The 15,859-nt window shown below is 39.4% G+C and overlaps 1 protein-coding gene across 3 annotated transcripts in view; it reads right to left on the bottom strand.

The window, feature by feature from the left end:
- Positions 1-15,859, bottom strand: part of plcb1l (phospholipase C beta 1-like) — a 480,463-nt gene that overhangs the window by 235,174 nt on the left and 229,430 nt on the right. For 2 of the 3 annotated variants that reach the window (XM_057823348.1, XM_057823349.1), the window contains one exon: positions 5,537-5,614. In XM_057823348.1, coding sequence (XP_057679331.1) covers positions 5,537-5,614 — 78 coding nt within the window. Of the gene's footprint in view, positions 1-5,536; positions 5,615-6,162; positions 6,246-15,859 lie in introns of those variants that run through there. The other variant, XM_057823350.1, reaches the window with a different exon arrangement.

Below are 15,859 nucleotides of genomic sequence, written 5' to 3'. Positions count from 1 at the left end.
TCTGTTTTTTCCCCCCACATTCTGTCTCTCATGGTTGAGGTTTATCCATGTTGACAATTACAGGCCTCTCTAATCTTTTCAAGTAGGAGAACTTGCACAATTGGTGGTTGATTAAATACTTATTTGCCCCACAGTATGAACATAAAACAGTCTCGGTTCTTGGTTAAAAGCAAAAAAACGCAAAGTCAGCATTTATTTTACGTAAATATTGCGAATTATGACGCCAATGCCGTAGCAGTTAATTTCTCCCATTGATTTTTTTTCACAACGTTTCAAAATGCATGCATGGTACGAAAAATATATCAATTACCTTGACTCCTCGAACAAATCACTCCTGAGATAATCCTTCCTGTTTGTATGCTTTCGTACTTTTTCAACCTAAATCCGGCGTTGGATCGCTGCATATGTTTGAGAATAACTGCAGCCGACTTCGACTTTGCAGGGTGTGGGACAGCCCCCAATTTGAAGTCGTGGCGCAGTGTCTCGGGAATGTGTCCCATCAATATCATTATGAAGTCTATGCTGGCGGCAGGCAAAACAGGAGATGGCATCCTTTTTGACTGAAAATTCCAGCCAGGAATATTAATAATCATACAGTGAAAATGAGCTTTTTTTTTTTTTTTTTTTTTTTTTTGGTTTCCTATCATTTTTTAGAGCAAGTCTTAATCAGGCTGCTTAGGACAGCTATGCTTGTCATCCATTGAATATGCTACGTCCGGTTGTGGCTCAGTTGTACAATTAGCGTCTTTAGTGGGACAAACTGAAACTCCGCTCACAATTTTGGCGGTGCTCTCCGGCGTTTCATGGTCCAACTCTTCAACCCTTGGTTCTCGCTCAGTAGTTGTTGTCGCTTTTCAAAGATTAGGTTTTGAAAAAAAATTGTTGTTTCTTCTGTGGGAGTCTCGTTAGAAGAAGTTAGACCTCTTTGACAGCCAGAAATCTTGCTTCTTTGTAGGTGACCAAATACTTATTTTCCATTTGAATTTTGAAATAAATTCTTTTAAAAAAATCAAACAATGTGATGTTCAGTTTTTTTTTTCGCACATTCTGTCTCTCATGGTTGACGTTTACCCATGTTAACAATTACAGGCCTCTCTAATCTTTTCAAGTAGGAGAACTTGCACAATTGGTGGTTGACTAAATACTTATTTTCCCCATTGTAAATGCCATTAGCTGACCTGAAATATGGCTGTAATCTGGCCTTCAGACAAGGGCGTAGGTTTGGTCTCAACAATGGTAGGGACGATATAGCAGCATAACCTGCATGTACACATTTTGCTTGGGACGAGACATTAATTAGACCAAACACATTATTGAACAGGGGTCAGGACTACATTTCTCGCTATTATGAACCTAATTAATTGATAGGCTAAATGATCAATGTAAAAATAAATCTGTTTTGACTTATACTAACTTTCCTGTGTATTGTTTCAGGTGCTACAGCTTTCAATTGAAACCTTTGTTTTCAAAAACTACTAAAGAATCTGAATTCGAGATATTCAAAGACCGATCTACATCTGAGGCATACGACCAAAGTACTCATGAAATTCTCATTTCTCATTTCATTTTACAGAGTTTTTTTTTTTTTCCATGTCAGTTCATGTTTATTCATGTCGGTGTCTCCCTGAAGTGGACCCATTGTTGGATAGCTCCCAGTTTTTTTTTGTTTTTGTTTTTTTTTTCCAATAGAGGGACTTGCACTCTGAAGCCCCCGCATTGCGTTATCGTAATGCACATAATGCAAACGATGATCTGAATGAGGGACCGCTAGCTTGACTTCGTTGTTCCATGTGGAGGCTAGCCTGACCACATTAGTTTTGCAGGTTAACAACTTCACACAGTTTAATGTTATGCTAAGTGTGATGCAGATCGGACTTTCAGTTGTAAAATTAGTGGTGTTTCCCCCATCTCCACAACATTGGCGTCTTTTTACAATACTTACAGTGGCTGCTGCTGGCCGAAAAAAACTTTAAATCTCACTCCTTTTTGAAGGGGGCGGAGGAGGCAGCATGTGTTTTTGTCGAGGTTGTGTGTGTGTGTGTTTGTGTTGGGAGGCGGGGTAAGGGGGGGTTCTAGTAATCCGCCAATTAAACATGCGTTTGAAGGGGGTTGGAAATGAACCGGCATATTCAGCAAGAAAAAGGGGTAAATGTAAGTCTAAACATAATGAAAATAATTCACTTAAATAATGGTAAGGTCAATTCTGTCCATACAACATATGGAAAGACATTATGAATTACCTATATAACTGAAGTCATTATATAATGCAATTAAGATTGCTTAAAAGTTGGTGGGGACAATTTGAGCACTCTGAAAACTTGGTAGTTTTTTGTCCCTACCATCCCTATGCAAACGCCCTTTTAAGAAATATCTAGATTCGTACATTAGATCATTTTAGGGCTGCAGCTATCGATTATTTTAGTACACGATTAAGCTATCAATTTGTCAGTTTGAATAATTGAGTAATCGGATTGGAATAAATTTTAAGAGATTTAGGCTTGCTAAAATTGCACTTTCAAAAGAGCATTACATGCAAATACAAAAAAAAAATCCTCAGTGTTTCCTCAAACTATGCAGAATTGCACTTTCATTTAAAAAATAAATTAAAATACCTGAGCTTAGCTACAAACGGTATACAAAAAAAGTACAATAAAAGAACAGCTGGCTAACTTGTATAGCAAAAGTCCACTAGCTTAAATGCTATAAAATGTTAACTTTTTTTTTTTTTAACAATGCCCTTAACAAATCGTTCAAGCACATATTCCCACAAAAAAATGGCCAAACATACCCATAAACTAAATTACGAATGAAAAAAAAGCATATCAGTCCAAACAAAAACTTACCTTCTGTTGGTCTTAACAGGGAGCAACTGGATTCAGCCATTTTAAATGAGTTTTACAACACTACCCTAATTGAACGAATACTCGAAGCAGTAAAATTTGATTCAAAGTTTTTTGTAATCAAATTACTCGTCTTAATTGATTAATCGTTGCAGCACTAGTTCATTTATCAACGCCTTGCCCAGAGACACCAATATTTTTAATATCGGGTTTGAAACAGACGTAATCCAACAGATTTAGGGCATGTCAGCAAATCACAAGCCACGAGAAAGTCTTTTTCGGACACTTACAGTGCAATAAAATGCACTTTGGTCCAGTTTCTAAACAAATCCCCTGGTCTTTAGCACAGTTGATGGGCCCTTAAGCAGTGCACCAAACGGATCTTTTTGTGGATGTACACCATCATGTGTACAGTGCAAATGACCTTTAGCGCATGTGTTATCTGTAAACAGAGTGTAAAGGCCATCAGGTGGTGTTGGAGGAAGGTTATTCTTCCCTTTTCACAGTGTACATCCAAAGTTACTCATCCTTGAATACCTTCGCGCAGGGCGTTAATGCTAATTAGCGCTCAGGGGAGGTTAAGTCAAGTCAGCAGTCCCGCACACATCTCGAGATGCCCTCATGCGGGCCAACATAAAATCAATTGAAGCTCTTTAGTAGTGTGGCACACACGCGAATAGAAACTGCATTTTGCAGTGAGTCCATCCAACGTGAGTAGACAAGACTGCGCTACCAATACAGAGTGGGTTAGGAAATGTTAAGAGAAACAATGAACAACGTGTCTCGGATCTCACGGGTGTCGGGTTAAGTGCCTGAATCAAATACGCATTTGATTTCAATATAAGAGAATGTCACAGCTATGATATATTGTACAGTTAGCCCTATTCTATCATAAGGAATCAGGAGTTAATGCTTTTAACTGCCGAACTTTCACAGCAATGTAACTACTTGCACTACAAGTGCTAGTGGGACAAACACTCAAATTGCTCAATAACAAATACCATATTTTTCGGACTATAAGTCGCAGTTTTCATAGTTTGGCTGGGGGTGCGACTTATACTCAGGAGCGACTTATATGTGAAATTATTAACACATTATGATATCATTTCACATGTTATTTTGGTGTTTTGGAGTGACACTGATGGTTTGGTAAACTTGTTAGCATGTTCTTTATGCTATAGTTATCTGAATAACTTAATAGCTATGTCCACGTTCGCGTTCTGCCTTTGGCAATGTATGTTCAATTGTATTATTGACTTTTTTATTTTGAAATGCATGCTTTTAGTTTGTGGCGCATTCACGCCCACGTGAGGGCGCACTCGCACTTGTTTACATGAAGAAGACCGCTCACACGCCAGAAGCAGACTGACAGCTACGCAGCTTGAGTGAGTGGGCGAGTTAGCGAGAGAGAAATACTGCTGCGAACTTACGTTCATTGTTTATGCTTGTAAAATATCTCGACAGAGGCAATGCCTGTGTGTATCTTTTCTGTTGTTGTTGTGTGTTTTCCACCCGCGATCGGACACTTACAGCCAGTTGTGCGGTTGTTTGAAGGATGTGCTAATGCTAGCGAACGCATGCTAACCGTTTGTGCCATTGCTGTAACAGCACCTAATTATCATTTATTTACGTTGATGCGAACCCGTTTGGTATTGAGGACGAAATTGATTCCGCAAATTATTTGGACGTCAAGCATCGTCATTTGGGAGTTTAGCTCGCTGTATAGCCAGGACCGAGCTGTAGCGTCCTGGTGAGGATAGTATATTCGCATTTCGTTGTTCATTCACTGTACACTTATTCAGCATGTTGTTCTCTATTGTATTTTTTAGGGCTGTCAAACGATTAAAATTTTGAATCGAGTTAATTACAGCTTAAAAATTAATTAATCGTAATTAATCACAATTCAAACCATCTATAAAATATGCCATATTTTTCTGTAAATTATTGTTGGAATGGAAAGATAAGACAAGACGGATATATACATTCAACATACGGTACATAAGTACTGTATTTGTTTATTATAACAATAAATCAAGATGGCATTAACATTATTAACATTCTCTTAAAGCGATCCATGGATAGAAAGACTAGTTCTTAAAAGGTAAATGTTAGTACAAGTTATGGAAATTTTATATTAAAACCCCTCTTAATGTTTTCGTTTTATTAAAATTTGTAAACTTTTCAATCAAAAAATAAACTAGTAGCTCGCCATTGTTGATGTCAATAATTACACCATGCTCAGTCATTGTGCTTAAACCCATAAAATCATTTGGACCCATGCGCCAGCAGAGGGCACCAAACACCAAAAAACAAGTAACAAGCGGACATTACACTGCTGTTATTTTAATCTGTTTGAGCGGGGCATGTGCGTTAATTGCGTCAAATATTTTAACGTGATTAATTTAAAAAATTAACGCCCGTTAACGCGATAATTTTGACAGCCCTTGTATTTTAATATTAAATTGCCTTTGAGGATGACAGATCTTGTTCTATGTGTTGGATTTTATCAAGTAAATGTCCCCCAAAAATGCGACTTATACTCCGGTGCGACTTATACTGTATATGTTTTTTTTCTCTTCGTTGGGCATTTTATCGCTGGTGCGACTTATACTCAGGTGCGACTTGTAATCCAAAAAATACGTTACATCTCACAAGTGTACACTTTATAAACCATGAAATAAGCACTAGAGTATCACCTTGTTCTGGTCGGTCCAGTACAGGAAGTAGCCTTTAGGGTCAACGGTTACGGTCACGGGGCTCACTGTGGTAGAGTCCTAGAAGAACAGACAGTAAAAATATGTTAGAATTCTGTTAATGACGACTTTAGTAGTTTACGGTAGATTTTTTTTTTTTTTTAACTAACAAAGAGCTTTTAAAAGGACATTTAACTGCTGAGTTACAGATTAAATTGAATTCAATCAGACGGAAGCAGAAAACACTTGCAAGTTGACTGAAACCAACTTTTGAAGAAGTCTGATCGTATTTAATTGTCAGTTCCAGCGTTTGCATGATACCATTTAAATTGTATCAAATGTACCGTGTTGGCAGAGGTGTCACACTAGAGTTCCTTTCAAGTGACCAGAAAATGTCAAGATGGAACAATTGAGCTGAAGGGAATTGAATCGCACTAGAGTTCACTTGAAAAGGGGACCAAGATCACCACTTGTATAAGATCTGGATCCACCCGAAAACAAACAGTGCTTTGTATTTGACCAAACAAATTACATGAATGAACAATCAAAAAGGACAATCACATTCACACACGAACTGAAGTGAACTGAAGCACACCAGATCATTTCCAAAATCGGCTCTTGCAATTCACCTGTTAGCAAACAGGGGTCAAATGATAGCGTTCACCCTTGACCAAAGGAGCACAAAAGGAATAAGCATGTGTCTGGTCCAAGGGTGTCCAAACTTGGCCTGAAGGGCAGCTGTGGGTACTGGATTTTGTTCCTACCAATTGGGCAAAGAGAGTTTAACCAATGAACTTTCTGCTAAAATAAGCAGCACCTGACTGCAATCAACTGATTACACTTGTAAGACACCAAATTGGTGAAAAGGTGTTGTCTTGGGCTATGTCCACACAAGGACTGATTATTTTCTCAAGGGTTTATAAAGGGATATTCTATTCTATAATAAGTTCTGATTGTATATAGAATTTATTAATTATCTATTTACATATTATTTATGACTGATTCTGCATGATTTCCTCAAGTATTAAGTTTCTGATGTTAAATTGAGTGATTTATTAGCTGTTGAAAACTTGCACTAAATAAATAAGAAAAAAATAAGTTGCTATTTTGGTCAAAAACTTATATGATATGTTAAATATTGCCATTGATCCTGAAAATATAGGCGATTATCTCTGCATTTGGTGATTTTTGTGCATCTAGTGTAAAATCTGAGACTTTTATAGCCATTTTAAGTTGTGTTATACTTACATAGAAAATTTATTAGCTGTTCAAAACTTGCAGTAAATAAAAAAAATATAAGTTGCTATTTTGGTCAAAAACTTATATGTAGTAAATATTGCTACTGATCCTGAAAATATAGGTGATTATCTCTGCATTTGGTGATTTTTGTGCATCTAGTGTAAAATCTGAAACTCTTATACCCATCTTAACTTGCGTTATAATTATATAGAAAATAATTAATCAGGATTTTATAAGGGAATGACTTTGAATTGTTTGATGCCGCTGCTCATAGAGACTCATATATGGCTAAGGTAGGCGCCTGTTTTGATTTCAGGTCGGTAGCAGCTTTGGTTTTGTAAATACAGTGGGGCAAATAAGTATTTAGTCAACCACCAATTGTGCAAGTTCTCCTATTTGAAAAGATTAGCGAGGCCTGTAATCGTCAACATGGGTAAACCTCAACAATGAGAGACAGAATGTGGTGGTGGGGGGGGGGGGACAGAAAATCACATTGTTTGATTTTTAAAGAATTTATTTCCAAGTTAGAGTGGGAAATAAGTATTTGGTCACCTCCAAACAAGCAAGATTTCTGGCTGTCAAAGAGGTCTAACCTCTTCTAACGAGGTCTAACGAGGCTCCACTCGTTACCTGTATTAATGGCACCTCTTTTAACTCATTATCAGTATAAAAGACATCTGTCCACAATGTCAGTCAGTCACACTCCAAACTCCACTATGGCCAAGACCAAAGAGCTGTCGAAGGACACCAGAGACAAAATTGTAGACCTGCACCAGGCTGGGAAGACTGAATCTGCAATAGGTAAAACGCTTGGTGGAAAGAAATCAACTGTGGGAGCAATTATTAGAAAATGGAAGACATACAAGACCACTGATAATCTCCCTCAATCTGGGGCTCCATACAAGATCTCACCCCGTGGCGTCAAAATGATAACAAGAACGGTAAGCAAAAATCCCAGAACCACACAGGGGGACCTAGCGAATGACCTACAGAGAGCTGGGACCACAGTAACAAAGGCTACTATCAGTAACACAATGCGCCGCCAGGGACTCAAATCCTGCTCAGCCAGACGTATCCTCCTGCTGAAGCCAGTACACATCCAGGCCCGTCTGCGGTTCGCTAAAGAGCATTAGGATGATCTAGAAGAGGACTGGGAGAATGTGTTATGGTCAGATAAAACCAAAATAGAACTTTTTGGTAGAAACACAGGTTCTCGTGTTTGGAGGAGGAAGACTACTGAATTGCATCCGAAGAACACCATACCCACTGTGAATCATGGGAGTGGAAACATCACGCTTTGGGGCTGTTTTTCTGCAAAGGGACTAGGACGACTGATCTGTGTAAAGGAAAGAATGAATGGGGCCATGTATCGAGAGATTTTGAGTGAAAATCTCATTCCATCAGCAAGGGCATTGAAGATGAGACGTGGCTGGGTCTTTCAGCATGACAATGTTCCCAAACACACAGCCAGGGCAACAAAGAAGTGTTTCAAGGTCCTGATAACTTGCACAACTAGTGGTTGACTAAATACTTATTTGCCCCACTGTATTTGAATTAACTAAAAAGGGTGACTGCATTATGTCACTTCCTTAGTATCCGATTGTTGTACGGAGACAGCAGTCCATATTAGGCGGCGGGTAATGTTACCCGCCTACATTATCCGTGTAACTCCTAACGCGGATAATAAGCATACTAGTGTAGCCGACATGCCGTATAGTCCAACTAATTACACGTTTAAGGCCATTATCTGTCCTAGTGTAGACGTAGCCTTGTTTTATTGAAATGAAATCCTGCACTCACTGCAGCTCTATGTGAAATAGTTTGTACACCCCTGGTCTAGCCCCTGTAAAAACGTTGTCTAACAAGTCAAGAGCCAGAAGAGTCAATATCATCCTAAGCCTTTGGGCTTCAAGTCTCCTTGCAGCACTGCGGTGATAACTCTAGCGGTGAAGGTCCTTAAGTCAGAGCTTAAAGATGGCTCCCGGGGGTGTTGGTGGACTATTGCCTGTGGCAAACTTTCAACTGAGCAGAGAACTGATTATCTTACAGGTGCTAAGAAGGATTCTCGACAAAACATGCAGAAACGTAATTGGAAAAAGGAACCAAGAGCAATTAAAATGCTGTTGTGTGTACCAAAATCCAATTCTGCTTAGAGCCCAGTTGAGTTGCTGGCTTGTCCGCCTGTGTTATTCTATTTTTTTCCATCCCCTGGAACGCTGTTGACTCCAGGCCTTGTGCAAACGCACAGTTCTGACCCTTGGGCATCCTGGATATTATTGGACCGATTTATAAAAAGAGACACATAGCGCACAGTTCACCTGAACACTTCATCTTGAAGTTCACAGAGGGCATTCAATAGGAAAATGTTCAAAGGAGGAAAAGAAAGCCCCTAATGAGGGCTGAGTCGCGGCATTTGCCGATAACATTAATTGCCGGCATCTGTTTCACGTCGTATTCGGGCGAGACCCCATCTGATGCAGTAGGGACACTATCAAAGGCCTTGACATTAAAAGGGTCGAAGGACACCATATCCTATTAGCTTCCCAGCTCAGACCTCAATAAGACAACAACGTGGTGGAGTTACGGCACTATGGCAACCCCCCTGCACATCAATGGTGGGGACTCGGAGGAATGGTAATGGCTGAGTCGCATGACTGCACAATCTTGACAGATAAGGGATGCAAGTCGACAACAATGCGGCGGAACGCACGCCATGTATTTATTGTTTGTGTGCACTCAAGCACAAACGTTTGCAGCAAATACCACATTTACTTCTATAATGCCTCTATTCAGGTTATATATTTAATACGAAGGCCAAAGCAATTTTTTATTGTTTTTTCGGTCTGTTAAATTTTAATGCGCTATCAAAGTAAAGAACCTTTGGAGACCACCAAAACATTTCAAGTGAACACAGTGTACACTTATAAAAGAAATACTTACTGGAATAGAGCATGGCAGATAGAATTGATATTTTCTGGGTAGTGGATGTAAATAAACCCATGTAAAAATAGATTACTGGATGTTCTCTGATAGTTGCTATGGGGAACACACAGCCTTAGGTGGTGGTGGATTTACAGAAATGAAATTATATATCCAAACTTAAACAGTATATACCGGTAAATAAACTTTGTGTATGTGTGTTCATCCAATAAGGACTTGACGAAATTTTACACACTTGTACTTTGTTTCTGGGAGTGTTCTTGGATGGGTTTAATCTCTGTATGCCTCCATTTAGTGTGGAAAATGAACTTGAAACTCCAAAAATTAGCATAGAAATTTCATTGGTCATGCGTCATGTAACAATATCATACTGTACAATTATTCAGCATGTTGTTCTCTATTGTATTTTTATTTTAAATTTCCTTTCAAGATGACATATCTGTTCTATGTGTTGAATTTTATCATGTAAATTTACCCCAAAAATGAGACTTATACTTACACCTCAACAATAAGAGACAGAATGTGGAAAAAAAACAACAACTGAAAATCACACTGTTTAATTTTTAAAGAATGTATTTCCAAATTAGAGTGGAAAATAAGTATTTGGTCACCTACAAACAAGCAAGATTTCTGGCTGTCAAAGAGGTCTAACTTCTTCTAACGAGGTCTAGGGCACCTGTTTTAACTCATTATCGATAAAAAAGACACCCGTCCACAATCTCAGTCAGTCACACTCCATACTCCACTATGGCCAAGACCAAAGAGCTCTCGAAGGACACCAGAGACAAAATTGTAGACCTGCACCAGGCTGGGAAGACAGAATCTGCAATAGGTAAAACGCTTGGTGTGAAGAAATCAACTGTGGGAGCAATTATTAGAAAATGGAAGACATACAAGACCACTGATAATCTCCCTCGATCTGGGGCTCCATGCAAGATCTCACCCCGCGGCGTCAAAATGATAACAAGAACGGTGAGCAAAAACCCAGAACCACACGGGGGGACCTAGTGAATGACCTACAGAGAGCTGGGACCACAGTAACAAAGGCTACTATCAGTAACACATTGCGCTGCCAGGGACTCAAATCCTGCACAGCCAGACGTATCCCCCTGCTGAGGGTACACGTCCAGGCCCATCTGCGGTTCGCTAGAGAGCATTTGGATGATCCAGAAGAGGACTGGGAGGATGTGTTATGGTTAGATGAAACCAAAATAGAACTTTTTGGTAGAAACACAGGTTCTCGTGTTTGGAGGAGAAAGAATACTGAATTGCATCTGAAGAACACGATACCCACTGTGAAGCATGGGGGTGGAAACATCATGCTTTGGAGCTGGTTTTCTGCAAAGGGACCAGGACGACTGATCCGTGTAAAGGAAAGAATGAATGGGGCCATGTATCGAGAGATTTTGAGTGAAAATCTCCTTCCATCAGCAAGGGCATTGAAGATGAGACTTGGCTGGGTCTTTCAGCATGACAATGATCCCAAACACACAGCCAAGGCAACAAAGGAATGGCTTCGTAAGAAGTGTTTCAAGGTCCTGGAGTGGCCTAGCCCGTCTGCAGATCTCAACCCCATAGAAAATCTGTGGAGAGAGTTGAACGTCCGTGTTGCCCAACGACAGCCCCAAAACATCACTGCTCTAGAGGAGATGTGCTTGGAGGAATGGGCCAAAATACCAGCAACAGTGTGTGAAAAGCTTGTGAAGAGTTACAGAAAACGTTTGGCCTCGGTTATTGCCAACAAAGGGTCCATAACAAAGTATTGAGATGAACTTTTGGTATTGACCAAATACTTATTTTTAGGGTTGTTCCGACCATGTTTTTTTTCTCTCGATCCGATCCTGATTGTTTTAGTTTGAGTATCTGCCAATTCCAATCATTCCCGATAATTTTTCCCGATCATATACATTTTGGCAATGCATTAAGAAAAAAATGAATAAAACTCGGACGAATACATACATTCAACATTCAGTACATAAGTACTGTATTTGTTTATTATGACAATAAATCCTCAAGATGGCATTTACATTATTAACATTCTTTCTGTGAGAGGGATCCACAGATAGAAAGACTTGTAATTCTTAAAGGATAAATGTGACTTTGTATATTGTGACCTAATATTGCTATCTAGTGTATTTGTTGAGCTTTCAGTAAATGATACCGTCGCCATTTAACTGTTCTGCCCAAATACATGATGGGAAGTGCAACCATGACTGTGCGTAGTGGCACCAATTGATATATTTTCTCTGCGTTGGGAAATAACATAGGGTGTTAAGAAAAAGATCAACCACTGCCTTTCTTCCCCACATTGCTTCTCATGATATTTCTAATTGTTGAGAGAGGGATTTTAAACCTTTAGCCAATTCAAAAAAGGCTCCAAAGTCTGCCAAAAGTCACTCTACTCATTTTACGCCTCCTTTTACCTCTATATATAGATAAAACGGCGCCATTATAGATTGAACGCGACAATGCGTGTGTGGGTCGTGCAGCGCATACGGTAATTGCGTTAAATATATTAACGTAATTTTTAAAAAATCAATTACCGCCGTTAACACGATAAATTTGATAGCCCTATTTAAAGCCAAAACTAAAGACTCTGGATGAGTGTAAGACATTTTGTCAGTAACATTAAATACAATTAGAAAACAATTCAATTAAAAAATATAAATATTTTTTTAAAAAAGGCATGTCCGATATTTTTTTGCCGATTCCGATACTTTGAAAATGACGTGATCGGACCCGATCGATCGGGACATCTTTACTTATTTTCCAACATGATTTGCAAATAAATTCTTTAAAAATCAAACAATTGGATTTTCTGTTTTTTTTTCCACATTCTGTCTCTCATGGTTGAGGTTAACCCATGTTAACAATTACAGGCCTCTCTAATATTTTCAAGTGGGAGAACTTGCACAATTAGTGGTTGACTAAATACTTATTTGCTCCACTGTATAGAGAGCGACAGAGCAGGAGAGCGTGAGACTGAGCAAGAGGAAAGGACTGAGAGAGGGAGCAAGAGAGAGAAAGGCAGTCGGTTAGGCAATGGGCATACAGTATTTGTGTTCCGCATGAAAAAGACATTTTCCCCCACGTTAATGGGATTTCTACACCTCCCGCCGAGGCTGATGACATCCTTTATTCACACAGCATCAGAGCATTCTGGACTGGACGAGCATAAGCCTATTTATGATATAAAGAAAAAGATGTGTTGACAGTGACCCAACATCATCTGCATGCCAGCATCTGTCACTCATCCTTCGGATGACTCAGTTTGAATGCCTGCCGATGCTCCACTCTCACTTAAATCAAGACACAATGCCGCGAGATGGAACAGCATGAATGAAATGGATGTTTTTGAGAAAAATGTTTGGAAAATATGTTAAACATGAATTATGTAGAGTAAGGGAACAAAAAACAAGAAGAATTGCTCATTATTCTATCTGCTCAACTGCGAGTTGAGTCACTGCTCCTATTCACAAAGGTTATCTCAAGTTTGCTCTCACAAGTCAAAGCAAAAATACGACTTGTATCACAGGGCGCCATTAGGAACACAGGAACAAAAATGACCTTATTGATCGAGTTGCAATTATCTGCTTGTACAATTTCCTGTTAAGAGATGCTCAAAAGTTGCATTCGAAACCACAATAGCACCAAATTTGATTTATCTCCCCGGAGCTCCGTCTATCTGCTTGTCTCTGGGTTCTTTCCACAAAAGCCGCACAGTGGGAGGAAAGAGGAAGGAAGAAGTGCATGGGAAATTAAACAAAAGAAGGTATCTGCACTCATCTTTCCCAGGGTGTTGTATTTTGACAGGGAAAAGGACGAAGCAGGCATTTTGTTCTGGAGAAATGCCCACAGCCACAAACGAACAGTACACAAACATTTAAAGTTGGAGAACACCTCACGGCCATCGCAAAACACAACATTGAAGAGAGCCAAAATAACCCGAATAAATAAGCACATTTGTTCCATTCAAAATCAGTTCTGTTCGGTTTATACTGTTAGATAGAATAAACTGTGAATTGCTGATTTCTCAAAATCAAGAAAACTATTAAAAAAAAAATACACTGTGTGACAAAATATTGATATGGTGATATATCGTGATTAGGGCTGTCAAACGCAGGGGTCGCGTTAACCGAATATTTTCCGTCGTTGACCGTTTTTTTAAAACGGTGACGGAAAAAACTGAAGTCCGTCCGTCATTTTGACAGGTTGCAATTCACACCCCAGACCACAGGGTGGCGAGTGAGCATATTAATTAGCTTTTGTCTCTCTTAATGCATGACGTCGTTGGCTATTCTGTCAGAATATTGTAGCGTCACCGGGGTCTGGCAGCGGCACCGTGATTGACACATCAACGCGAGGTTCTTATTGGTGCACCCGGTGTGCCAGCACGTCATCCAATTGGTGGACTAGATTGCCGCCTGTGTATAGACCCCAATCACATACGTCACAACTCCGCCCCCCTGACTGGAGCCGCCATACCGCTACGTACATGCCTCCTATTACGGCGTGTTTTTCTGCTCGTTAACATTAATAATCAAAATGGTGAAGGCGTGTGTGGCGGTTGGTTGCAGTAAAAGAGAAGATAGACGGAGAGACTTGAAGTTCTACCGTATTCTGAGAGACCCGAAGAGGAGAGCGAGATGGACTGCTGTAATTCGACAAGAAATCTGGGCACCAAACGATCACCACAGACTATGTAGTAGTCATTTTATATCTGGTAAGATGCATTTAATATATATTTAGAAGATTTTGGGCTGACAACCACAATTAAGATCATTGTGTGACGTTGGTGATTGGGGTCTGTGTAGTTGCCTCTTTTTCTTTGGGGGTGGAGTTGTTGTTTTGTTGGTGTTGCTGGTGGTAAGCAGAGTAAAAAGAGGGAGAAAAATACCACGACTTCCATGTCTAATTTTTCGCCGCCAAGCAAGCGTTACAATATTAATTAAAAATGAATGAAAACTAAATACTATTGTATTATATTGTGTATTATACTAATATGTCATCATTATCATTTAAAAAATTTAAGTGACGGGTAAAAATAGATTATGACCGGATTTTTATTACCCTGTCAGTCAAAATGACAGACAACAAAAATGTCTAGCGCAACCTCTGGTCAAACGATTAAAATTTTCAATCGAGTTAATTACAGCTTAAAAACTAATTAATCGTAATTAATCACAATTCAAACCATCTATAAAACATGCCATATTTTTCTGTAAAATATTGTTGGAATGGAAAGATAAGACACAACGGATATATACATTCAACATACGTACATACATAAGTACTTTATTTGTTTATTAAGATACAATAAATCAACAAGATGGCATTAACATTATTAACATTCTCTTAAAGCGATCCATGGATAGAAAGACTTGTAGTTCTTAAAAGATAAATGTTAGTAAGTTCAGTAAGTTATAGAAATTTCATATTAAAACCCCTCTTAATGTTTCCGTTTTATTAAAATTTGTAAAATTTTCAATCAAAAAATAAACTAGTAGCTCGCCATTGTTGATGTCAATAATAACACCATGCTCACAGAACCGGCGGCATGGGCGGGCATTAGGGGGCCGGGCCCGCCCTGAGGGACGGCTGTGCTCGCCCTAGCTCGATTAAAATATACTGTGTAATTTTTTTTTTTTTTTTTTTTTTTTTAATCTTCCACAGAACACACACACGGAGAGAATGAACCCTATATTCCATCGTTTTTCAACCGATTGTGCCTCCGCCGTGATAGATCGTCAGGTGTGCTGCGAGAAATTATCCAATGTCGCTTTTTTTAACATCGTCGGGCAAAGTTGCAGTAGGAAGGAAGGAATGGGCAAAAAGTTCTCGGTTGTGTGCAAATGAGTCGTGTTGCGTTCAAGAACTGCTCGGATTTCTAGCCATCAGCCACCTTGCTCTCCGTAACAATGTGGACGCCAGCACTTCTACTGTTCATTATTTGACTCGTCAAGTATCGATATACACAAAAGTGTCCTTTCCATTTTATCCATATGTGACGACCGTTAATCCTCCCTTTTTGTTTTATTCCAGCACATTATCGAGGACAGCAAGGTGGGAGATGGCTAGAAATCCAAGCAGTTCTTGAACGCGACACGAGCCGCTATCTAGCGCCATGGCGCCATACAAGTTTAAACG

Source organism: Corythoichthys intestinalis, chromosome 19 (genome assembly GCF_030265065.1).
Source record: "Corythoichthys intestinalis isolate RoL2023-P3 chromosome 19, ASM3026506v1, whole genome shotgun sequence".
Taxonomy (NCBI): Eukaryota; Metazoa; Chordata; class Actinopteri; order Syngnathiformes; family Syngnathidae; genus Corythoichthys; species Corythoichthys intestinalis.
The sequence above is the reverse complement of the archived record's forward strand: the minus strand, read 5'-3'. Positions and strand labels throughout refer to the sequence as shown.